Source organism: Festucalex cinctus, chromosome 16, assembly GCF_051991245.1.
Source record: "Festucalex cinctus isolate MCC-2025b chromosome 16, RoL_Fcin_1.0, whole genome shotgun sequence".
NCBI classification, from domain to species: domain Eukaryota; kingdom Metazoa; phylum Chordata; class Actinopteri; order Syngnathiformes; family Syngnathidae; genus Festucalex; species Festucalex cinctus.
The window spans coordinates 14,597,121-14,624,099 of NC_135426.1; the positions used below are offsets into that span (position 1 = coordinate 14,597,121).

Consider the following 26,979-nt stretch of genomic DNA (forward strand, 5'->3'; position numbering starts at 1 on the left):
TTTTTTTTTTGTTGTAGCATAGCTCATTTTATTGTTTAAACAGTTTTTGCATAGGAAATATATCCACTTCCAGTAATTGACTGCAGTAAGAACAGCTGCTAGCAGTATAGGCTGGATATAACAGTAACAATCACAAAAAAAAAAGGAAAAAGTTGAGCCTTTATTTACACCGATTTTTAATCTTGTGGCAATTTTAACCCCTGCACCAAATGTAACCGACTGCAAGGCGTCGCTTAAAAAGAAAAAGAAAAAGGAGGCATCAAGGCCTGTACAGTTCACAATGGATACCTTGTGGCTCCTAAAATGAAAAGGGGCAAAAAAAAAAAAAGTCCTCTAAAACGTACATTCAGATACATACAAAGACCTTTTGCACACACTCGCAGCCGAACTACGATCACGACATACAGATCGCCTCGTTGTTGTTGTGTGTGCACGGGGGGTGAAGTAAAAGTGCCACAAGACCTGCCCTGCATTTCAAAAGACTGTATAGCGCTGCCCCAAACAAAACAACAACAAAAAAAAGTTTGTTTCATCTCATTTTCAAAACTAAAAGCAAGCTTCATGTGCGCTGACATGCTTGGACATGAATAAGCCCCGCCCCAAAAGTAAGTCTATGTCACATTTTACATGTATGTACAAAGTCGGACAGCTGGAACAGGCACTGCATTGCTCGTCTTGTTTTGGTGAACAAAATTGCTGGTTGATGAGAGAAAGGGAAAGAGAGAGAGAGAGAGAGAAAGACTTCCTGCAGGTACGAGCCCTCGCGGTGGCTTGAAAGTGGGGTGGATTGCACGTGTTTTGCATAAAAAAATAAAATAAAAAAAATTAAAAAAAGTCACGTCGGGCAACGCGATAATACTTGAAGGGCCGCCACTGAACACTGATCTACATTCAAACCCTGCCCGGCAACGCCAACGGACTGGAAGGTACGGTACCTTGTGGTCATGCTTTCCGTTTCACAAAAAGTGCATCACGGGAGGGAGGAGGGGGTCTCGAGCATTTTTGTTGAGAGCCAATCGGCAAATAGCACCGATCACGTCAAAAAAACGACAACAAAAAAAAAACATCGACAACTATCTGATAGTAGGTCAATTTTCTTCCCGTTACCCTGCTTTTCTCGTGCAATCTTGGGGGAGGGGTTTCAGCGACGTCGCCGCCCAGCTGCTACAAATAACACACTCACGCCGCCGTCTTGTTGGACAAGAAATCGCACCCTTTTTTTTTTCACGAAAAACAAAATAAGAAAAGATACACATCACACGTGCTATGGCCACACTAAGGAAATAATTCCCAAATGGAAATATCGACTAGCTCTAAGCAAGTTCAGAAAAAACATAAAAATGAATGAAAAAGAAAAAACCCTTCATTGTTGTTATTTTATACAGTGAACCCCCTGCATGTTCACAGTTCTGAACTATGTTGAAAGTGAGGAGCTTCGTTGAGACATTTTGTGGCACTCTAGTACCAAGGAACTATGTTCACTTAAATTGAGGAGTTTCATTTTAACCAAAACGGCCATTTTGGGCCACCTTGCTGCATAATCGGCACCATGGAACTTTGTTGAAGTGAGTTGAGCAGTTTCGTTTTGTCAAAAATAGTGCTTTGCCGCCATGGTGTGACATCAATAGGTAATTTGGAAGGGCATCAGTTACTCGTGGATTTTCAGGGCTGGGCTCGGGGGTGATCACTTTATATAGTAGTGGAAAGCCCGCCCACCCCATCACATACAGGAAGAAAACAACACTTGAAATTTGATTCCTCCGGGAGATCTGGGGAGTTCTAACTCCAAACCAGCCTCCGAAACACTTTTTTTTTTCTTTCCAAATATGGAATTGACATTTTTTTTCCCCCCCTCGATTTACAAATAAGGGCATTAATTTAAACTCTTAGGAGGGTTTACAGTGTAAAAACTTTGTTTTTCGTCTATAGGAAGACCCTCACGCACACACACGCACACACACAACTGTCCTTGACACTATCATGTCACCCGATCCAATAAACACGCACACGCTTGGGGACAATGCACTTCAATGGGGTCTCAGATGGTCGCAGGCTGCAAAGCACTGTAGAAAAAAGGACCACAAACAAACTAAAAAAAACAGTGGGAGAGATGCAGCTCGACTTGAGGATTCGTTGTCCTGCTTTCGCAATTGGTGGGGGGGGGGGGACGAGTGCAAAGAGGTGTCAACACGAGTTGCACTGATTGACATACATAATGCCCGTGTAACGCCTGAGAGATTTTGCTGGAAAACACAGAGGAGGGATTGATTTAAGTGCTATGTCGTCCTTCTACGGTGGAGGGGAGAGAATTGCGAAATTGACGATGGGAATTGAAGTGCACGTCGTCGAGCAGTGCTTCCCAAATTTGATTCAGCCAAGGCACGTTTTACATCAGAAAATATAATAATAAGAATGATAATAATAATAATGATAATAATAATAAATTCAATTTGTAATGCACTTTTCATCAAAATCTCACAAAAGGTCCTAAAAAGTAAACAAGTGATATCATGAACATTTTGTCTAAATTATTCACCCCCTTTTCTCTCAGTGCAGCCAACTGACTACAGATTACTTTTATACAGCCATATGTTGCCCAAAAAGACATTACAATTTTAAAACATGTGGGAGGGGTAAAACAATTATTTTCCTCTATTTAGCAGATTTTCGTTTCGATTTGATAAACCGGGGTGTACTGTACTCCCAAAATAAATTCATGTGGGTGCCATGTCTTCTTATTATTAATATCGCACGACTTCAATAACTTGTGATTAATTGCAAATTTTATATCTTCTAAATGTACACAAAAATGTACATCAAGTTTTCATTCTCTTAAAATAAAAGTGGGAAAAATTATAAATAGAAATATGGATGCATCTTTTAGTCACTGATAACAGTAATTTCATAATAAATCATAAAATTGAGTTAAAGTTAAGATGCACGGTACGAGTGTGATATTGATTTGTGTTGGTCATTTTTCTGCCACTAGATGGCATAATTGCATTTGTAGGACGTTGACAGCTCAGTGCATTTTTATTTTCACATTAAGAGCTATGTAATCTTTAACATGAAGTAACTTTTGACATTCTGCACATTTTTTATAAATTGTAATATACAAATATAGGTATTATGATCTTTTTTTTTTTTTTTTTTTTTACCTGCTGAATTTTGACGTGGACGCGTCTGCTGCGTTGCGACTGGAATTCCCACAATAGAGGGAGGCGGTCATTAATCGTGCGTTAAAAAAAAAAAATTAGTGATGTGAAAGGAACTTAAAAGTAACACACTGATTTTGACACCCTTAGTTATTACGCATCGTTTCGGAAGTGAAAGGAGGTCATTGTACGGTATTTAGGAATCACTGTTGTAGATTATGTACATTTATACAGTCGACACTGATTAGGACGGGCCCTCGCCAGGATTGGTCGCTGTGTGTGATTGTTCCGCAGGTGACAGGCCACTGTTAAGGCATCTACTCGGGATTGCATCCAAATGACGTGTGTGCGTGTGATGTGATGTCTCAGCGTGATTGTCCTGGCCTCAAGTCGAGCTGTCTCTCCGGGAGAACAAATTATTTATTTATTTATTTTAATCACAGTCAGACTGACGGGTGACTTTGCAGCCGTAGAACCACCAGGGATGCACTTGTAGGAAGAAAAAAAAAAAAAAAAAAGAGCAAGGTTCTAAATGTCGACTAGAAGAGAAGACCTCGTCAAACACTGCATAGACAGCAGCCCCACTTTGGTCAAATAAAAGAAATGAGAGGGGAAAGAAAACTACCCACAACAACAACATCAACATCAACAACAACATCATCATCAACAAAATAAATGCATTACAATAGTGTCTATCTCCAAACTAGCCTCTAATATTTGACGCCGTCTATAAGCACTACCTATATAGGCAAAACTTGGTATTGCATAATTTTCATAATTCAGAATTCAAGGACAATGAGTGCGGAAAGAAGGGAAAAAGATGATAGGTTATTAGAAAATCCGCGGGGGGGGGGGGGGGGGGTATACTGGAGGGAAAACAAACAAACAAAACAAAACAAAACAAGAAAAAGATTACAAAGTTGACTATACACAGCCTGGATACGCGATGGAACTGTGACAGAAAATAGTATATGAAGTTAAACGGTTCTTTTTCAGAGTACAAAAAACGTTAAAAATGTTAACTCTGCGTGATTCTACGATGATTAAAAAGAACAAAATGAGTGCGGTGTGTGGTGTAGTGTATGTGTGCATGTGTGATATGTGGAAAGGCACGTCATGTGGACGTCATGTATCGTCGTGCAAATGAAGTGAAGACTGCAGCGGCTGATGGCTGTCGGCGTGATTTTTTTTTTTTTTTTTTTGCCACCGCCTAACTGATTGACAATTTCACTGTACATTTCCATCAATTAACACTTAATTCTTCCTCTTGTAAACATACGCTTTCAAAGCCAAAATGCTCTTGATCTTATCGTTTAAAAACAAAAAAAGTGAAATGCCTTTTTTTCTGTTTTTTGTTTTTTTTACACACCATATGTGTTCATTTCTTTCTCTAAGGGGTTATTTTCCCCTCTTTTTCAAGAAATAAATAAGAAAAGAATAAACAATACGTCCCTGTACATTTGGGGAGGGGCACTGAACAAAAACAAGTGCTGGTGTTGCTGCTGAGATCGGGACTGAAATCAAATTGTAAAAAAAAACAACACCACATTTTACCCATAAAACCATTCTGTGTTTATCCCCCTTTTCCTTTAGAGTCTGAGGGCTGACAGACTGATAGCTTCCCTTCAAAAAAATTCAATTGCACTTGCCTCCATGGAAATTGCTCTTCTTGAACAAAAAAAAAAAAAAAATTATTTTTTTTTTTTTTTTTTTTTTTTAAAGGGGTCATAAATCTTTTAGTGAGGGGTCCAATCTCAAGTAGTTAACTCTGTTAATTGTTGGAAGTCTCCCAAAAAAGCAAACAAAAAAACAACAAATCGACATTTTGTTTCTCCCGGCATCACAGTCGACGAAGAAGCACTCTGAATGTTTTTCGACGGTGCACACAGTGACATAGTTGACCCCCCCCGCGTTTGTCATCAGAAGCACAGATTTGAGTGTCATGCAGTAGAACATTAAGGCATCTATACATCACAGTATTTGAATGCATTGGAAAGTTCTGCAAACAACAACTGGCTGGTGTGTGTATATACTGTATGTGTGCGTGCGTGTGTGCGTGTTTATGTGTGTGAGTAAGGGGGGGAGGGGGCGGGGCACACCTGAAGCTTCCTTCCTGACTCCAGCGTCCATCATGGCCCAGGGAAAAGTGGGCGAGGGGGTTGGGATAGTTTGGGAAGATTGTTAAGATTGTACAGCTGCTGCTGCGTTTGCTGGTTTCAGCCCCCCCTCCCCTCCCCACAAAAAAAAGCCCACCACACCTCCTCCGAAGCACTCGTCCACCCTCTGGGCTCAGTTCCCGGACTCGGCGGGGACCAGCGGCTCACCAATGATGCTTATGCTGTAGTTCTGGTGGACATTTGTTGGCAGAATCGGCGTCCCGTTCGACACTTGGAATGGAACTAAGCTCGCCCAGGTACCAGGACTGTTGGCAAAAAAAAAAGAAAAAAAAAAAAAAGACATGAAGAAATGATTTAGAAAATAAATAAATACCCATCACAGAGGTGAATTGAGTAACAAGACAATTAAATAGAAAGGAAAGTATTTGTTGTATAGCATAACCAATTCATTGCGATTCCTTCTGCTGTGGGTAAATTAGCCACCTGGAGGCAGTAGAATACAGTCATGAAGACAAATGAAGAAGACTTTCACTACTACTGTATGTGACCCAGTGAACTGCCGTCACAAGTATCGATGATATTTGTTAGCCAATATATAATATTTTGCATGGCTAGCATTGAGATAGTTTAACAGTAAACTGTTCGTGACAGAGTACTTCATTTTATACTAGGGATGTAACGAGATCCAGACATCATGATACGATATCACAATATGAAGGTCACGATACGATAATTATCACGATATTGTGGGGGGTTGGCGATGAAAAAAAAAAAAAAAAAAAAAGAGCTCATGCTAAAAAAAAAAAGGCACAATATTGTACTTTTGTACATAACAGCAATGCATATAAACCACCTACAATCTCTAATAACAATAGTGAGGCACTTACTTGCTAATGCAAGCACACATTGATCGCTTCACAAGAATATTAGGTTAGCATAGATTTTAAACATAGAAGGCCAAAACATCCCTAATGAAGATTAAATTGCACTAATAAACTAGCCATTAGAGGGTGCTAGAACTGGACAAATGGAAATCAACCTGACTTTTTTAACAGATGTGTTCCTTTTAAATATTGTGAACATGACGACGACGATATTGTGTTAGTTTTAATATCACAATATTGCCCTTATTGCCCTTTCATGTTTGGACAGGTCAGCGAAGTAACGACATAGGCGTTGATACGCTGCCAAATGGGCTATAGACTGATTTCTTAACAGTTGAAAATAATGCTCAGTAGCACTCACATGCACTTAAAACATTCCTGACACTAGTACACGCGACAATACGTTATATATTGATATATCTTCGGCGTACCCTTGTTTAGGTTTTTGTGTTTTATCGAAAAGGTTGTGTGAGAGAGCTTGTGCCCCCTCTGGGAAAGACGAGGGGTGTGTGTTTGTGTGTGTGTGTTGGCGGGGGTCCCTCCACAAAGCCGCCCCATCCCTATTCATATCACGCTAATGGCAAAACAACACTGGGATTGTTCCCGGGGAGCAACGGTGCTAACTGAAAACGCGAGCGGGAACAAGTGCGGCGTTGTTCCCAAGGGGTACTGCGTTACGTACATGTCAGATAATTAGCCCCCCCACCCAACTAGCCCCCCCTAACCCTCACATTGCTGCCCAACCTTTTTACCCCCACAGAGACCCCCCTCCCCGCCCACAGTGGGCACTCATCTCAGGTCTCCTGCACTAGGGGGATCGCTGCGCCTCACTATTAGGCTCATGTGATGCCCAGTTCTGATTTTTATGTAGTTGTTCACATTCCAAAAACAAATGCGACTTCTAATGTGAACTGAATGTGCAAAACGTGCAGTACACACGTGAACATAAAGTGGTGTTTTTACCACATCATTTCAATAATCTTGATTAATGATGATACACCCAGCTTGGCCCACATTGGCTACAAGTGTAATAGTCAGTAGTGGACTTGTAGCTGGTGTCATCGTGTGGTTTCCTTTATTATTGTACTATGTTGTGCAAAAAATGAACGTGATTGATGAATGTGTGCCATATTAAATCACACGTATAACGGAACGTATGGTATTCCACAGGGTTCAATTGTGCGGGAACTGCGAGACAGACGTGCTAACCACTCAGTTGGGAAAAGAATTTCTAGGAAATTCAAGAATCACTTGTCAAAACGTTCCTTGTGTGAGTATGGGGAAGCCCAGAAAATGGTCATTGGGTCCGGCACAAAGAGAGGCGTGTCTTCGAAAAAAATCGCAGGTGGAGATAAATCGGGCGAGAAAGACATCACCAGATTGTATTGGAAGGCTTTAAAACAAACCAAACGGAAAAAAAAAGAGGCTAATCCTCTTCTACACTTCTTTTCCTGTCCAACTTGTCCTCAAGTTCTCTTTGCCTTCTCCCCTCCCTCCTTGTCCTCCTGCCAAAAATCATCGGGCAGGAAACGGGGGCAGTGGCGGCGGCGGTGCGGCGTAGCAGGGGGGGGGGATTAAGTTTTTCCTACCTTGCCGAACAAAGAACGCACAGAGCGGCCAAGAAGCGGCTCTCTTTTCCTGTTTGCTCCCGTTCTTTATCCTCCTCTCTGTCTTCCATCTCAGGTAATGAAACATTGTGGGGGACCACACAGCCACAAAAGCGCATTTTGGCGGCGGCCTCCGAAGCCGCCGCGTCGCTTTTAATCCAGTTAAAATTGACGGCTGTCAGATTGGATCTGCGTCTGGCCGCTAAAAAGACGCCGCGGTCGGGCTCATCCCGTCAACCGCTAATGGACTGTTACTTGGAAGTGGGCGGCGACAAAGGTTCTGAGCGCCAAATGAGTTTAGGACCGGCAGCAAAACGTTTCGGGACTTAGAACGGGACTTCGCGGGCCTGAGCTAAACATTACCCCGCGCCTGGGCCGGCAACCGTGCTATGTTGAAGGATTAGCCGGCTAAATTAGATTATCTAATGGCATTCTAATGGATTGGCCAGCCATTTCCTGCGCAATGGCAACATGCAGGTCTGGCAGCATTATTCCATATCCAATTTAAGGTCCTTGTACTAGTACACTCTTTTTCCTCACTAGCAGTATGCACTAGTAGAACAACTGTCTTACTTGGAATTTTTTCCCCCCACTACTGCACATTCAGAGCAACAGTCCTACTAGTACAATAATGTTTGCACTAGCACTAGTTGACATTGTGCAAATAGCATTACCAGGGACATATAATTAATATACATAAATAATATAACATACTAGTTAACATCTACCACTTCACAAGGATGACAGATGTCAATGAGTGTACATCTCACTAGTAGCATGAGTTCAAGTCGTACTACTAGTGCAGAAAAATGTCACAAAACGTTATTAAGACAGAAATGAGGAATTTTACAATTAAGTCAATCTTTTTTTTTTTTTTAAAGACCTAAATGTGATAACCATAATCATGTAGAGTCATAAATTACATAAAAAAATCAAAGTAAAATAATTTCACAATTTTCCCCTGAAAATGAGTTTTTGTTTTTGTTTTGTTTTTAAACGTTTCTTTGTAATATTTTAAAAAACTGTTTAATGGATTTACTGTAAATAATAAAAGAGAAAATAGTAATATAAAACTTTATTAATTTAATTATTAGGTTACACATTTTTATTTGATTGGTTGATTAAAATGATGAATTATTTTATCTGATAAAATAAATTATTTGACACCAATAAGTGTTTTAATTCTTTTTTGGTTAATCTCATTTTAAAAATCAAACGTTCACAGAAAATACATTTTTCAGTTCAGGAATACAAATAAATTCCTAATTTGACTTTTTTTTTTTTTTTTTAAAGAAGCAAATTACATTTGAAAATGAACAGCTATTTTAGCATTTTTCTTCCTTTTCACTACATTAAGGTCAATAATTAAAGATGTATTCTGAAAGGTTCACATTTTTTTAAATGTTATTTCTTACTCCCATTTGACGTGCTGGCAAGGAAAGAAAACAAGGATGCTTAAGGTGGCGTGTGAGGATATTTTCTCCTCCTCCTCCTGCGGCCTATTTAGGAGGCCCGTTGAAGGGGATTCTGCATGTGTTCGGAAAGACCTTCAGCTGGCGCTAAATTAACAAGATCACATACACACACACATGGGAACACACGCACACACACATGCAGTTCCAAGGAAAAGTGGAAAAGGGAGACATAACGGGGGGAGAAAAAAAAAAGGGCCTGAGCTCATGCCTGCTCAGTGGCATAACGGTGCAGGGGGGGGTTGGGATTTTTGGGGCGGGGTGCGGGCGCTTTTGGTAGGTTTTAGTTGAAGAAGCATGACTTCAGCATGGAGGCAAACAAAAACCGGCTTGTTGGAACGTGGAAAGTTTAACGGATCTCCTCGGCGCTCTTAATTTGGAACTTTAAGGCATTAAGAGCATCTTGCTGACAAAACGCTGCCTACTGAAAAATATTTGTGCATTTGTCGTAAGGTTGGTTTCTTTGCCAGGATGATTTTTTTTATTTGTCAACCGGCTCCGCTTATGTGTAATGAAAAGAAATGGTCTGAGTTATGAAGCGATGGTGTGTGTGCAAAAAAAAAAGAAAAAAAAAAGAAAGAAAGGTGAGCGTGAAAGAGTGAAAGAGGGTTACCTTTGCCAAGCAATCCCCAAAGTGTCGTCGGCGGCACTGGGGCCGTAATGCCTGCCGTTTTGAGTCACGCTCCAGTCACACTTCTTCAGCTGTCAATTGAAATGCTCGCGGTCAGATCACTTGGGCCATGACACAAACAAGTCAACAGTGGAGAAGAGATCAAGAAGCATGCAGGACAGCGTTATGGGCAAAAAAAAAACAAATAATAATTTAAAAAATGCTTGAAACAGAATGGAAAGCATGCAATTGCAGCTACCTGGAAGTAAGAAAAAACATGGAGTTAGTTGCACAAGGTGAATGACTTGTTCATGCATATGGACAATCGGATGTGATCGAATCATCCCTTGGTTATTCATCCCTCATTCACTGCCATTGACGTCTATAGTCGTCCAAATCCAGCCGTTTACTGCCTTTGTATGTATGTATTGGTCTAGTATGTGTGTGTGTTTTTTTTTTGTTTTTTTTTTAATGGCTAGGCATGGAAAAGGGTCAACTACAAAATTCAGGTTGACAAACCTCTGTGATGACTAACAGATCCCTGTAGATGGCAGCGTTGTATTGCTTTGGATCTGAGATCAGCACCAGTTTTGAGTTTTGCATTTTTATGCTTTATAAAACATTTATGTCTGAATTTTGGGAGGCTTGGAACGGATTAGGGCATTTACATGAAAAATGCGTCTCCACTTACCAAATTTTCTACTTAAGAACTTTATTCCAGAACCAATTAATTTTGTAAGTAGAGGTACCACTGTATAGATATCCATCTGGGAGGGAGTTGGACAAGTTTAGGGACCATACATGTATGGTAAAACCAGTGTTTCCCAATATCTGACATAAGAAAAACCTCCAGGCTCACCACCAAGAAAAAATCAAATAAAATGGAGAAGCGGCAGTAAAACAGGCCAAAATTTAAATGTCAAAGGGTGAGGCAGGTGCATACAAGTTAGGTGAAGTCTTAACGTCAGTGAGGAAATATAAATGATAAACAAATAATAAGGCTTAAGTTGAGTTGCAAAAGACCAAAATGTGAGCGTAAGGGTCAGGCGGTAGTGACTTATAACAAATAATTATCATGGTGCATTTCTTAATTGTATCTGTCAATTAATTTATTAATTAATTTCTTTAATTGATTTATAGTTTTAGGTGTCAAACCCGCCCAAATAAAAATATTAGCACCAGTGTTCCATTGCTCTCTTTGTTCTTGTGAAAAAAAAAAAAAAAAAAGATGGTACTCTCTTTCGGTCGGCTCTGTGTTTATATCATCACAATAGACAATATTCTGTGAGTCTTAAAGAAAAATCAGTCAAAAGATACAATTTCTAAAAGTTGATCCTGATCGAAAATTATTGATTAAACCTGTTCACTTCTTTCCATCGCAAATCCCTGTGTAGAGTTGAGCTATAAGAAGCACACTGCTGCTTCCCCCCCCCTCATCTTGTGGTCCCTTCCCATTGGTTAAGATGTTAAAATTCAGTATGTGTGCAGCCCGGTCAGGTTGACATGCATGCTCTGTATGGATTAGGGCTCAAGCTCCCAACACACACACACTTACACAGCCCTCTTAAAAAGGCAAGTTCGCATCCACACAAGAAAACGGCGAGCATTATGCCGGCGCACGTGCCTGCAATCCGGCTGAGAGGCCGACGTCGAGCTAACCTTGCCCCGCATTCATTTGGCAAAGCGGCGGGACGGAAAAGTGCACCGTCGGCACTCTCCGCTCCCGCCGCCTCTTAAAAGCCATTTCATCAGATAGCGCTGAATATTCATCGGCGGCGGTCAAGAAAATGCACCGCGAGCATTCGGGGGTTAGTCTCGGCCGGGATAAACAACGGCGACGACAAAAGTGGCGGCGGCTTCTCCTTGAGGGGGAATCGCCATCTGCCCGGTGACTCCGCCACATCAGAGTGGCACAGGCGAGGGGATGGGCCACGTGGGGGTACTAACAGATGCGGGCAGATTGCGGATTAGGATCCTTCCTTAGATAATGCCAAATGACATCTGATCACGGATCTCTCCCAGCGGAATGCTGCATGGTGGCATTCCCTGGAGGGGTTAACCAAGGCGAGAGATGAATGGAGGGTTCTCACACATTCGCTGCCTGGGAATCGTGGAGCAGGTGTGGGAGATTGTGTGTAATTTTTTTGAAGCATCTCGCTCACTTGGCCCTGTTTTAGCAGCGGCACTAAAATTAACACCCATCTATGACATTTGTGTTAGTAATAAATTGAGACCATTACGATTTTACACGCTCGTTCCTGTTCAAAAACTGTAATATTCCTTGCAAAGAGTAAAAGCTGTCCATGAGAGAATCACCAAAGCATAGATGAGAATTTCAAATCCCAAACAGAGGCGACTGATTTTAAATTGGACACGCCCCCCCGGTGCCCCTCAACAAACATCACGAGAGGGAGAAGAAGGGAGCCCGCGTTGCAGTTGCGCCACAGAAACCAAAACAAAACAAAACAAGCGGAACACACAGAAGCGTGATGAATCGAAGCATAGACTGCTTAGGACCACTTTTCACGCATTCACCAATTCATTTCATTACAAGATCCCAAGGCTGGTATTTATTCTAACAATGCTGAAAATCTGGATCAAAATAGTATGAAACTATTTTGGCCAAGACCTCCGCTGAATCTATTTTGAAAAGAAAGAACAAGAGGGAAGCGAGGATTCGCAGGCCAAATGGAGCTTTATCATTATTACTGAACATTAAAAAAAAAAAAAAAAAAAAAAAAAGGGGGGGGGGGTGGTGCTTAGGGGGTGTAGTTGAGGAGCGATGGTTATATGGCGGCGTACAGATGCATTCAATTAGTTGTGGTTGGAAAAGCCTTGGCCTCAAACCAGCACTTAAAAAGTTTTGAAAGCTTCGAAAGTTGCACACGCACACAAACACACACTCATGGACATACCTCACCTCTCCTGAAAAACGGCGAGGGCAACAAGGCTCCTATGATACCGATAATGACGGTCGACGACTGACTACTGGCCACAGTGCGAGAGCTCGCAACTCGAAAACAGATTTCGAGTCGAAATGGAACTTTTTACAGGTTGGATTTCATTAGCTGGCAACTAAAGGGCATTTAAGGACAGCAAGATTGGCTCTGAAGGACAATACAGTGCATCCGGAAAAGATTCGTTATTTTTTGCCTTACTCCAAAAATGTTTTTCTCCTTAGGTTTTTACAGTTTTTGTAAATTTATGAAATACAAATAACAAAATTCCGTTATTAGAAATTGTTTGTATATTTTTTTTTAAAGGCTGAAACATAAGAAACGGTGGAAAAAGTGAAACGCTGTGAAAATGCTCCGGATGCACTTGTAAGTGCAACCAAAAGAAAGGGCGTGGACATCTTGTGTGATGTGCGCGGGGGAGGTGGGGCACAGGAAAATGGAGTAAGGTGGGAGAGGGGGTTCACCTGTTGCTGGTGGAGGAAGGTGGGATCTCGGGGGCTCAGGCCGACGAAGCGGTTCGCCGTCGGGGTGCCGGGAGCCGAGTAGCCTGGGCGACAACACAGCAGCATGTCACTCGTGCGCATACAAGCCACTGATTGGAAGTGCTCTATAAATTCAGGCTCAGTCATCAGCATGGCAAGCGTCCAATAGTGACAAGTGGAGCGCCACAAGGTCAGATTTTGGGCCCACTTTAATTAGCGGGTAATAAACCTGCAAGCATGACGTAAAACCCCTTAAAATGTTTTATAACAGTAAAGCAGGACAGCAACCAATGTCTGCACAGAGATGTAACTTGGGGGTAGTTGGGGGGATGTACATGCTCATCCGCCAATATTAGAGCATTTTTACGAGCAAGTGTACCATGAAAAATGCTTACAAAGCATTTTGTGTCCCCGAGAACGAGACTCACCTTCCGTTGACGTGGTGATGGGCTTCGTGTCGGGCATGGACAGCGAGACGGGCCGCACGGCTCCGTGGTGCGGGGAGGGAGCCAGGACCGGTGTGAAGTGGCCCGGGACTTTGCCCACTACCTGACCGCTGCTGTTGGGCTGTAAGGGGAGCAAATATTATATTTCATCCGTTTTCTTTACCGCTTATTCATCCATCTGAACCGCTTATCACTCATCCTCATATGCTTCTTATTATAAGCCATACTAGTTGTAGTTATGGCAAACTTAGTAGGGCCCCCCCTGGAAAGAAAATAATACCTTCAAAATTGGAAGGACCCATGCCCCAAATTGAACAGAAAACTGCCCATTTTAGTTCAGGAATGCTGCCATTTTTGGGGCCAAATTCCATGAAAAGGGGGTAAGTTAGAGAAAGAAAAAAAGGAAAAAAAACTGCCCTCATCACCAGTATCACCAATGTACACAAAATTAGGAGGACATGTTGACCATAACAGATTACACAAAAATATTCTCAAGGACCCATTCAACAAATTGACAAAAAATGTCCAACACCAGCTTCAACAATTGACACAAAATTGCTAGAACATATCATATGTGTCATCATGTCACATATAGCTCGTCACAAAAAAAAAAAAAAGTCTGAGGGACCCATGTCCAAAATTTAACACAAAGGCAGTCATTTTGGTTTAAAGCAGCCAATTTGGAGCCAAAGCCTATGAAAAACAGGCCTGGAAATTTAGAAAAATTATCAGTTTCAACCATCATGAAATTTGGTGGAAATGTCTATCGTAAAAAGACGCATGTAAAAGTCTCAAGGACCCACTGAAGAGAAAGGCAGCCATCTCCTATCATAGAATTTAGCCTAAAAAATGGGGTGTGAGGACGTATTCATTTCTGCTTGCAGCTTTAATTACTATTATTATTATTGTTATTGATTTAATTATATCGTGTGAAACAAGGAGGGTTTGCGGCTAATCTCAACGTGCACTATTAATGTCTCTTAACCAGCCTGGTTCCACATTCAAAGAACAGATTTGAGTGGTCACTATTATAACTGCGACTCTGGAGGGGGATGCTCAGTCAATGAGTATGGATTTCCTACATGATTTTACACAATGATTTTAATAGTGCTCATAAATAGAATTCATTGGGATCCGGGGCGTGAAAAGACGGGCCGAGCGAGCGGTCACAATGGCATGAATGCGCCGGCACGGAGAGACTATATAGAAAGAAAGAAAGAAAGAAAGGGGGCGACCCTTTTAGACGGCTGGAGACTGTCTGGGGCGTTCATTTCAGGACCGCCCTAAGTTCAAAACTCAAACAGGCCTTTCTGGAAAAGAATTGTGTCCAGAGGGTTCCCTTAGATGTGAATAGAATGTTTAATTAGAGTGTAATATAATCTGCGTTAAAGCAAGCATAAAAACATTCTGGCACTCGTCCATGGGCTTATAAGCGCCGTGTTATTTGCTGGGCCCCCACTCCCACTCTTTGCTACCCCCCGACAAGCAGAGGGCCAGTTAATTCTGCACAAGAGCCGGGCCCCAGCAACGACAAATATTTACAACCTTTATCATTCCCCATGGTTTTTCGGTGGAGTAACAGACACCCCTTTAAAAAATAAAATAAAATAAAAAAAAAAAAGACGACTCCTAAAACCCACTCTCTCCACTGCACTCTGGAGATGGAGCCATTGTTTACAGTACGAAGCGCCGGGATATAAAATTCACATAAATGTCACACGGGACTCTTCTAGTGAGACGCCTGCACCCTTCTCCTTCAAATACAACACTCTGGACGCAGCGTGCTACTTTTAAACTTCTTGTTAACGTTTGCTTTTTCCACATTTTGAAATCACAGCGATTAACGCAGCCGTCGGAAACAATCCCCGTGACAGTAACAGTTTAAAAAGATGCCATTGTCCTCACCACCGCGACTCTTCCAAGAGATGAAATGCCCGACAGAAATGACAGAAGAAATGCCACATTTCTACAATGTAGTGGGGCTATCGCGATTTTAATTTTGGCTTCTTTCGATCATTAAAATGCAATGATCAAAGAAAAATGATTAATATACAGAACGCTACGGCATGTTTACAAATTGTGAAAAGGACCCTGCATGCACCTTGTTGCGTGCAGCTAGCCCGGAGCGAATCAGCGTGATTCTGCCGTCCCTAAGCGTGTTTTAAGCAGTTTAATGACACTCCAATTGGAGTTAACTGTAAAACTAAACACACGATAAGGAGAATTACATACATTTTGTATTTAAATCCATAACATGCTCTGTTTTTAACACATTGCGCGTCTGGCGCTAATGCTAATGCAAGTGAATGGAGGATCCAATTTAAATGATAACAGGAAGTAAGAAGCATCAACTTCGGGAGTAATAATCCTTCAAATAACGAATATTCACACACAAATGATGTGGAGACACATACCCATATATAAGACAACACGACTCAGAGGCACAAATTCTCAATTTTCTCAAATTAATTTGTGAAAAATTTGTTAATTTAATAGAATTCAATCGCAACTTTCTTCTAGGGATGTAACGATATCCAAATATCACGATATGAAGCTTACGATACGATAATTATTACGATATTGTGGGGAGGTTGGCGATACTTAAAAAAGGTCACAATATTCTAAAAAATTAGCTCATACTAAAAAAAAAAAAAAGCACAATATTGTACTTTTGTACATAACAGCAATACATATAAAGTACCTCCAGTCTCTAATAACACTTAATATTGAGGCACTTACTAATGCAAGCCGACATTGAGTTCCTCCACATATTGACTCGCTTCACAAGCATATTACAATCCCCTTCATCTGACAATTAGTGTAGATTTTAAACATAAAAGGGCTAAAACATTCCTAATGAAAACTAAACTGCACTAAAAAAAACAAAAAACTAGCCACCAGAGGGTGCTAGAACTGCACAAATGGACATCAACCTGACTTTTTTTAACAGATGTGTAGCTTTTAAATATCGTGAACATGACGACAATGATATTGTGGCAGTTTTAATATCACGATATTGCCGTTATCGTTACATCCCTACTTTCTTCTGTTCTCATTGTAATTGTGTACACCATGGATACACTGCCCCTAAGAGGCCAAAAGCATGCAGCAACACCCAGAATTGGATTTAATTTTAGTATACAGAATTTTTATTTTAGCTATTTTTTATTTTTATTTTTTTTAAATAAAGATTTACAGAATGTTGTTTTCCTCAAATTTAAGGATACAAATATATCCAAGGATCTTTTTTTTGGCCATACAAATATGTATTTCCACATGACATGGCACAAAATACAATCCCTGAGAGTTAGCCCACAAAGACCTCAGACTTGTGAAAATAACATAAGATAAAATAAATATCTTAAAGAGGGTATTGTAATGCTTAAGTTTGAAAATGAAGAATCAAAATGCAAGAGGCTTGAATTTCATATATTTATAAGGTCATGTTATACTTAAAAATTTTAAAAGAATAAAGTGTTCAATGTTATGGGATGAATGGGTGTAAGAATATGATCATAGTTTTGAGTACTTGAGTTTAAGTCGTTGAATCAAATCACCCCTTCATGAAATGTTCAAATTGGGACCAATTATGATGTACAAATAAAACATATTCTTCCTTAAAGGCAAGGGGGACCCACCTGGCTGCTCTGCGGGCTGGACGGGTCGTACGACGGCACGTAGCTTTTGAGGGTGTCGGCGGGGTTGAGGTGTGGCGGGTAGCGGATGGTAGTGTGCGGGAAGTAGGACGAGGGCGCGGGGGGCAGGATGGCCGAGGCGGAGAACTGCAGCGGCGAGTGCGGCGGTGGGCTCCTCGTCGATATAACTGCGAGGATGGACAAGAAAGGCGTTCAAGGATCCGAGGCGGTCCACGAGAGCACCGAGGCAACTCAAGTTCAACTCACCACTGTGTCCCACGCCCGTCAGACCCGGGTGATGAGGCTGAGGAAAAGTGCTGATTCGCGGCGAGGAGTCCTGCGGAGAAGTGGGGCTGAACATCGGCTTCTCTGGCTTCTTCATGGTGGGTGAGGACATGTCTGCTGGATATCAAAAACACACAACGCTCAGCAAATTGAATTCTCATCATCGAAATCAAAGCAAATAGCAGAACATGTTTGGAAAGATTAAAAAAAACAAAAAAAAGTGGGCCTTTTCCTGCCAAGAATTGATTGAAACATGTCCCTGTTGTCATGAGAATGAGATTTGTGAGGATTAGGATCCTCAGAGGGGCAGGTGGAAAAGTTGACTTTGCAAATTGTGCACATGTGCAGGCCCCACTACCAAAAAAACCCCCAAAAAAAACAGGGGAAATGGAAGCCCTGTGAAAATTCTCCTTTCTGTCATGTCCGAGGACGTCAGATCAGATCCGAGCCATTCAAAAGGATCATGAATACAATATCGCCGGCCGACATCTGCTCGGCTCGCCCCTCGCACGCCGTCTGACAAGCTTCCGTAATCCGCCGTGGATAATCCCCAATCTTTTTAGGAGACATGAAATTTGTTAAGAAAGTGGAAGAATAAGCAAAGACGCTAACACACCCTCGTGAGCCGCCGTCACAACCGCGTGGGTTTTCAATTTTCAACGCTCGGACTCGGTGCTTCTAAGGGGAACTGGATGACAGAATAGACAAGACAGGACGGTTTATGTCTTCTAGGGACATTCCTCGAGTTCTTGTCACGGATTCTTTGTGAGTGTCTTCACTTTGAAAATATTTCCCCACCCATCACAAATCATGTTGTTACTACACTCTCTATGCCCACAAGAGGGAAAAATCCGCCTGTCACATGAAGAATTGCTCATTTCCAAAGAAGAGAGCGGTAAAGGTTGCTGGAATGTGTGTGTATGTGTGTATTGAGAAGGGGGGGGAATTCCCACTAAGAGGTTGTGAGAGGATAAAGGCTTCATGTTTCCATGGAGCTTCAAGGTTTTCCTCTCTTCACCTAATGAAATCCTTCAGAGATGTGAGTGTTGCGCCTCGGGAAATACGCAATTAATTACGAGAAACCAAACACATACTCAAACACACCGCTGGCCAAAAAAAGTGCACTGACATTTGCATGGCTCCTTCTACCATTTGTTATTTTGTTATCAGTTTTACTGATTAACACCAAATTGGGTGGGCTTGTCTATCCTAACACGTCACAAGGACCCATGCTCTAAATTGAACAGGGAGGCTGCAATTTTGGAGCACGGAAATTTAGAAAAAAAAATTGACACCCGTCACTAGTTTCACCTAATAATACCAAATTGGGTGTGCATGTTAATATTAAGAGGTTGGCACAAAAGAGTCTTAAGGACCCATGTTCTACAAGTGAACAGGAAGGCTGCCATTTTGGTCTGAAGCATCCATTTTGTGGATATATTCCATGAATCAGGGGCTGGGGAACTTCAGGAAAAAAAAAGAAAAAAAGAGGAATGCTGCCATTTCAGGCCAAATTTCGTGAAAAAGGGATTCGGAATGTTGGAAATCTGAACAGGAAGGCGGGCCTTTAGGTTTTAATTCATTACAAGACCCAACGTGCACACAACAAAAATGTTGTCTTCCACTATTTGATATCTTCTACATTCCGTCATTCATTTGTGACTCTCATTCGAGCTCCTCTTGCCGACGCACTAATGGCCGTCTTGGGAGGGTTTGCTTTACTCCGCGTCCAGAGCGGCGCTCTGAGGGCTGGCGCCAAGGGAGCGTATGAAATTTCATGCGGCCACACCGGGCTTGTGGTTGGAGTCCCACTTGTGGCTTGTCTTGTGTATCGGATGTTTCCTGCATTAGAGCAGACGAGACAAGCTTTGGGGAACAAAATAAACATACTGTATGTTTTTTTTGCAAGTACCAATAAGGAACACAGTGAACACTTGCTATTTGCATGGGATCGGGACCAAGATCTGATGCAAATTGCCAAGATCTGCCTCCTTCCCAAATGACAAACTCATCAACATTACCTTTAATCATCAACTCCATACTGATGATTTTAAATTGAAAAACAAAAACAAACAACAGAATTGCAAGGGCTTTGGGCATAAATCCGGCGGGAAGAGTACAACTGTAAAACAAATGCTTTTCCATAAGTTATAAAAGGTTTGCTGCAACCTTTACAGCTGTGAACTGCGTTACATACATATGTACACAACAGCGCTTACGCTGTACTAAGCGATTTGCACATGCTATCCTCCAGCAATTTTGAACTGTCAGTTCAGTTTTTTTCTCACCGGAGCTTTGAGTGCTTCAAGTCCAAATGCGCAGTAAATACTATGTCATGAACTACAGCTGGAACACTTTGTTCTCGTCGAGGATACTCTGCCCCGCGGAATCCGGCGCTTCCTGTAACGCGGGCAACAGGTGTGCGAGCGCTGGGACTCGCATTCAGACAGGCAGCAGTTCAAACGGGCCTGCAGGCGATCCCACGAGCGCCCCGCGGCGATCTCTGTCATGGTATGTATGTTGAGTGGGTTGAACAGGTTCACGCTCCTGGAAGAGCAGACGCGCTTCGTATCCAAAGAAAAATGTGCCGGCTTTGAAATGCGGTAATTTACGACGCTTGCAGTGGCCCGCTATTTGAAAAGAAATATATAATTCATCCGAATTCGCCGCGCGCTCAAAACGGTCCGGCCGTGCAAATCACCTCCGTCTCGGTCGTGCCAGTTTGCCCGACTGCTGGCTGGCGAGCTGGGCGACGAGTAGAAGTCGGGTCCAGTCGGGCTGGTGTCCATGTTCTCCTCCATATTGACGGTTTTGGGCCTTTTGCTGTGGATTGGAGGCACACGTGGCACACGTTAGCAACATACTAAAAGCCATTAAAATATATAATTTTACCCCTCAAAATTCTACACACAAAATCCATTTCTGACCGCATGAAATGTTTTTTTCTTTGTTTTTTTTTTTTTATTTATTAAAATATGAATGATGATGAACTGAACTGACATGGAATTCATTACATGTCAAGACAACAGCAAGGAGGTGGTAAATTGTAGTCAGTTTCTTAATTTGGGGATTTTAGTGTAAAAATGTGGAATAGTTGGCGAGTTGTCATGAATAAGGGGAACAGTTTTATTTATTTTTTTAAAATATTTTTTATTATGCCATATTTTGTCCTTTAACTATTTCTACATTTCTCAACCTATTCAAACCATTCCAACTTCAACATGTTCCAAAAAATTAACGCTTCCCGAGCTATTATTTTTCTCATTCTTAACTTTCATAGTTTTCTCGCTATTTATCACCCTGAAAATCCCATTAATTTCGAATAGGACATTCAACAATTCACTAAAATTTTAAATTCAATATGTTCCGCCCATTCAATTTACCTTCGAATGGTCAAAACTCCCCCAATTACCACTAAGAAAAAAAATTCCACTTTTTTAACCAAAACGTTCATCAAAACATTACACATTTTAAGTTAGTATTAGATTTAGGGTCATCGAAACAAACTTACCCCACAAGGTATTTACCATTCATTTTCAGTAGCCCATTCAAAATAACAGATCCAAATAGTTCCCATTTGAAATTTCTGCTCATTCATTTTATCTTGAACAATATTCAACATTACGTTTTACACATACCAAAAATTCCACCTTTTTCACTCACACATTGCATATTTTCACAAATATTTTACCTATTTCCAGATAATTAAATATCATTCAATCATTCATTCACGTATACATTTCAATCACTATCTTTCAACAGCATTTCACTTCTTCAATATGACTTAACATTTGTATATTTTTCATTCAGCATTCACACACAATTTCCACAATTTTTTGCTTCATCTAAGTTTTTTGCAAGTTGTCCTTATGTGGTGTCATTGCTAACCTGCCAGGAGGGGAGGACAGGGAGCGGTGCATCCCCACGCTGGAGTTGAGGTCATGATAGTAGGGTTGGCCGGGCATGTCCGCCATGGAGAAGTTGACCGCCGCACCGTGGGTAATGGGCACTGCAGAGGAAAAAGTCGAGGTGGTGAGCCGGAAAGCGGGCGAGCAGCAGATTGTCTTTTCTTGCAACAGGAGACACGCAATTAATTGTAGAATTGCATGAGTGGTCATTATTGACGCTTTAGAGGCCCTGTGCATCAAATTAAACGCTCCTGTTTGACCATTACAGCATTTCTGCTGAGCCCTCTGATTAAAAAGTCACCGCTTCCCACACATTATGGCTGCGGGGCAGAGGCAGCTGAATCTTTTCTGCACAATACCAACCCATATAGACTCTCCTTGTTATTATTAGCTGCGGTTGTTTCGCCAGTTCCCCCACGATGTGATTTACAACGGACAAGTTTTTTTCCAGCACTGCGGTGAAGGTGAGGAACGGGCCAGAATTAAGTGAACAAAGGGACGACATCACATCCCCGCCCCTTCTCTCGCGCTCTTTGGTGTGTGGCCTCCAGATCGAGCGGTCGCTCGGGTTTGGAGCCGATGAGAGGATGGAGTGTGCGGCGCCGTCTGTTGTGGTCTGAGGTTCGCCACTGGCACGATCCCGCCGCCGTCCGCTGCCCTGGCAACCCACTGTGGGCCTGGCAGGGGCCACAGAGCAGACAGAATATACGCCTGTGCATATTGCACGTGTTGCTGCTCCGCGTGTGATTATAATCAAAACCTCTAAGAATGTATCAGCAGCGCGATGATGGACAAGCAACTGCATACATGTCTCACCGGGGAGGAGGGATAAATTCCCACGAGTTTGAGACCTTTTTACATTTCAGGACGGAGCAACAAATTAAAAGCTATGCCAAAAAAACAAAGACATTCCGTCTGGTTGAACTTTCAGGGCCACTTGGCTTGTTAATGGGATGTACTGCTTTTTCTACACACAGAGCCTCATTTCCTCTTCAGTACACTTTGTTCCACCGTACAGTAACAAGCCTCAGTTGAGAGAGAGAGAGAGAGAGAGAGAGAGAGTGAGAGAGTGAGAGAGTAAGAGAGTGAGAGAGAGAGAGAGAGAGAGAGAGAGAGAGAGGAGAGAGAGAGAGAGAGAGAGAGAGAGACAGAGACAGAGAGAGAAGAGAGAGGAGAGAGAGAGAGAGACAGAGAGAGACAGAGAGAGAGAGAGAGAGAGAGAGAGAGAGAGAGAGAGAGAGAGGAGAGAGAGAGAGACAGAGACCAGAGAGAGAGAGAGAGAGAGAGAGAGAGAGAGAGTGAGAGAGAGAGAGAGTGAGAGAGTGAGAGAGTAAGAGAGTGAGAGTGAGAGAGTGAGAGAGTGAGAGAGTAAGAGAGTGAGAGAGAGAGAGAGAGAGAGAGAGAGAGAGACAGAGACAGAGACAGAGAGAGACAGAGAGAGAGAGAGAGAGAGAGAGAGAGAGAGAGAGAGAGAGAGAGAGAGAGAGACAGAGAGAGAGAGAGAGAGAGAGAGAGAGAGAGAGAGAGAGAGAGAGAAGAGAGAGAGAGAGAGAGAGAGAGAGAGAGAGAGAGAGAGAGAGAGAGAGAGAGAGCAGGTAAGTGCAGCCTGCTCTGAAGGAGGCCCAGGATTCCTGGAGGAACGAGTGTCAAAGGCGGACATGTCAATACACATATAAAGCGACTCTTTACAGGACGTGTTCCCGCTATTGCAAGGCAGACTGGCGCAACTGGATTAACCGCACTGCCCTAATATGATCTCAGATGACAGAAACTTCTGCGTAATTTTAGCAAACAGACATTGCATTCTGACAAATTCAAGAATCACAGGCAGCGGACATTCCTGAATGCTCAGGAATGTCCGCTGCCTGTGATGAAGTGATGAAGTTTGCATTTACTACTGTGTGTACAGGTTGTCCCTGACTGACACGTCTGACATTGTTTTACCTGTTAAGGCAGGTAAAGCGCTTCACAACCCATAAAAATACCAATAACTACTTTTCTATTAACCAATTTATTACAAGTTTGACTAATTGATATATAGATACTCAAAAAGTTTTCAAAAACATTACAGACATCTCTAAAGTTTGGCACTTACAGAAAATATCATGTTGCGGTCCGGCTATCATTCATTACCTTTAACGTTAGCCTCTTAACTTAGTGTTCATTACCTCTAATGTGAGCTTTTAATGTTACTTATAACGTTATAAAGGAAGACCAATGTTAGTTTCAAGATGTTAGCTATATTAGCTTCCATGTTTCAATATTAGCTTTCAGAGTTACATTTTAATTGTCTCCCTAAGTTATTGTTCAGTCTTATTGCCTCTTAAGATTAAATTCTGACATTAGCTACCAATGCTACCTCTAATGTCAGCTTCAAACGTTAGCTTCAGCATTACCTAACGGGCCCTTTAATTGTTAGCTTCAACATTCCCTTTAACGTTAGCTTTTTTCAAGTTATCTTCCATTACCTCCAATCTTACCAATTACGCACTTCAATGGTGTCAAACTCATTTTCATCGCGAGCTACAACATAGTTATGGTATCCTTCAGAGGGTCGTTTTAGGACAAAAATCATATAAATGTTTAGTCAGTAGTCACCTCATCATATTAGATAACAATTACCCCTGCAATTGATTCTGATAACTATTTTAATTTGAAATCACGAGTTATAGAAAATTGTGGAACTCTCAGAAGACTTGTTTTGAACAACGCCAACAAGACACAAACACGGACGCACTTACTTCTGGACACTCGCACCAGTTCTGTAACGCTGAACACTCCCGATTTGATGAAACTGTCTTCCAGATAGACTGTCAATAGAAGCACGAGAAGGTATTACTTTCAGCATTTTACTCAATTATACAGTACTGTTAGTAAAATATTGTGTAAATGTGAAGGTGATGAATCATGCTCTTGTCACTTTTTCAATCCAGTGATTTTTTGTCCAGTTAATTCTTAAACGAGAGAAATTTTCCTAAACCTAACACCAATTAAACATACCACATGTACCCCTAAATTACATAGGTGGTTCTCAAACATTTTACACCAAGTACTGCAATCTCCCCCAAGCTACAGCTGGCAGACCCAAGTTTCAGAACCACTGCTGTTGTTTGAAGTCAAAATGACGACATAATGTTGACATAACTGAGGAATCCAATCGAGTTATCTCACTAAACTCACAAGCATGGAAACAGCTCAGTTGTTTTGATTTGAAGGTGTCAATCTGCCCTGGCAGGGCTGTCAGTCCCCATAAGCGAGCTTCAACTGTGAGCGTCAGCAGCAAATGAGTCAAAAATCAGTGTGGCTCCGCTTTGATGCAGTGCCAGGAGCACCCAGCTCGTGCCAGGGAGATAGGCGGCAGCTCACTTGGCACCTACGGGTGCCCCCGACACGGCGGGTGAGCCCCGTGAGCCTTTGACGGTCTCGAGCCAGAGTTGCTGGCTGGGTGGCGTGTTTACCTTGGCACTTGTCTAGGCAGAACCTGCTCTTGAGGTAGCTAATTACTATACTTGTCAAACTATCATTCCAGCACAATGACCCAGAAACAACCGTACCATCAGGGAATATTCTTGGGTTTGGCTCTCTTGAGCACTTTTGTATTTGTGTATGAATGAGGAGAATTTATTTAAATGTTATTATTCATCTAGCCCCCCCTTTTCTACTAGGGTGACCAGACGTTTTCAACAGGACAATCCAGCATTTGAGCCTTATGTCGCGATCCCAGTGTTTTATTTTTAGCATTTTTATTTTTTAGCATTTAGCATTAGCTAAAGTAATAACACAACCACGGGTCACCAGATTGATTAGTGATTCAATTAAAAAAACAAAAATACTGATGGTAATTTTTTTTTGTAAATTTGATTTGCAGAAAAATTGTAGTTTTAAATTTTGAAAAATTAGTTCAAGGTCACGGCTAATGGATAATGTGACAAATGTGCTCTCAAGTCATGCAGTTTGCTAACTAGCATGCTAAACCCTGGTTCACGGTTAATATAAGATGTTACAAAGGTGTTTTCAAGTTGTGCCGATTGCTAGTTAGCATGCTCTTTCCTAGTTCACGCTAACAAACAAAATTTGATGCTAACCATGGCGTACGCCTTTGTCTAGTGTTTGCGGTCCAATAAAGATTATTCTGATTCTGAAGAAATGTTAATAGCTAGTATGTTAACTTAATAATCCAGTAGGACACTAACAATATTGCTGTGTCTTTGCTGCTTGATATTCTCGTAGCATGGTGGGTACCTCCTGGACTGGTTGACAACACTTTCTAGAGGGCTTGTCTCGATTCAGGTCTCAAGTGAGCTGGAGCCTATCCCAGTAGACGTGAACTGCTCGCCAAACTCTGCACAGCCAAAGCTGAGAGTCGAGCCCCAGACATCAGAACTGCGCCCCAAGCGTGTTAACCACTCTTCCACTGTGCTGCCAATTTAATTAATTTGTTATTACCAATCAAATTTTATCCCTGTGCAGGCCATGTCATTTCAAAAACGGCGCCCTCAGCAATGATTTTAAGTTGCAATTACCTTAACAGATGTGTCTCTTTGACTATAGTTGCTATCGACGTAGTGCTTTTTATTGTTATTAGTTACATTTTTTTTTTTCGTCATGCTTGTCAGGCACATTTTTAAAGTCAGTAAATGGGAGAATAGGAGAGGGTGTATGTCGTGTGTATGTGCAGTGAATTAATGGTGGAGGAACAATGGCCCACCGGAGTGGAGGAAGGATGACTGGTACTCGACATACCTGGAAGAGGGTTCTTGCCTGGCTCATTGTTACTGGGACTTCCTGACTGCTGGGAGTCTGCAAGCACATAGACATGGGGGGTAAGTGGTGGAGAGAACAACGGTTGAGGACAGCAAAACAATAGCTTGATTATACATAAAGCAAAAATGTAGATGGAATTCTTTCCACTGAGCTTTTGTTGTTTACCTCAAGGACTCGGTAAGAGGGGAATTTTTCTTCATTTTTGTCCAACACCTATCAGATTTCAATTAGGGGAGGGGTGGGCAAAGTATGCGCTGATATCAAGAGTGATGTAATACGATATAAATAGTAAATAATTTATTTATTTAAAAAAATAAATAATTTTTTTTAAATGTAGTTATTATTGTTCCAACAGCTTTTTGTCATTCGGCGAAGGTTTGAGCCGATTGGCCCGTGGAGCCTTTTTGGCGCAGGATGGGTGGGGCTGCCACGTGGAGGAAACAAAAAAAAAAAAAAAAAAAAGAGCAGATGGCGGAGGCAATTAGAGATCCCAGGCAGCATCTTCCAGCAGGAGGCCCCACTGCGGCACCGGGAGACGCCACCTGGATGACTCAAGGTGGGATGCAAACATATGGCGCATCTGCCAGACCCGGAAACACCTCCTCTCTTGCCTTACATTTTGACCTTTCACCTCTTCTCCTTCCTTTTGCAGGTGGT

The 26,979-nt window shown here is 41.9% G+C and overlaps 1 protein-coding gene across 4 annotated transcripts in view; it reads right to left on the reverse strand.

The window, feature by feature from the left end:
• Positions 1–26,979, reverse strand: part of LOC144003538 (nuclear factor 1 B-type-like) — a 60,445-nt gene continuing 33,466 nt past the window's right edge. Inside the window, exons 3-12 of one of the 4 annotated variants that reach the window (XM_077499917.1) lie at positions 26,302–26,358; positions 24,300–24,368; positions 21,539–21,659; positions 20,352–20,473; positions 17,633–17,764; positions 17,369–17,553; positions 13,713–13,851; positions 13,267–13,349; positions 9,849–9,937; positions 1–5,577 (exon numbers count right to left, since the gene is read on the reverse strand). In XM_077499917.1, coding sequence (XP_077356043.1) covers positions 5,445–5,577; positions 9,849–9,937; positions 13,267–13,349; positions 13,713–13,851; positions 17,369–17,553; positions 17,633–17,764; positions 20,352–20,473; positions 21,539–21,659; positions 24,300–24,368; positions 26,302–26,358 — 1,130 coding nt within the window. In that variant the 3' untranslated portion in view covers positions 1–5,444. Of the gene's footprint in view, positions 5,578–9,848; positions 9,938–13,266; positions 13,350–13,712; positions 13,852–17,368; positions 17,554–17,632; positions 17,768–20,351; positions 20,474–21,538; positions 21,660–24,299; positions 24,369–26,301; positions 26,359–26,979 lie in introns of all 4 variants that reach the window. The other 3 variants (XM_077499916.1, XM_077499919.1, XM_077499918.1) reach the window with 3 other exon arrangements.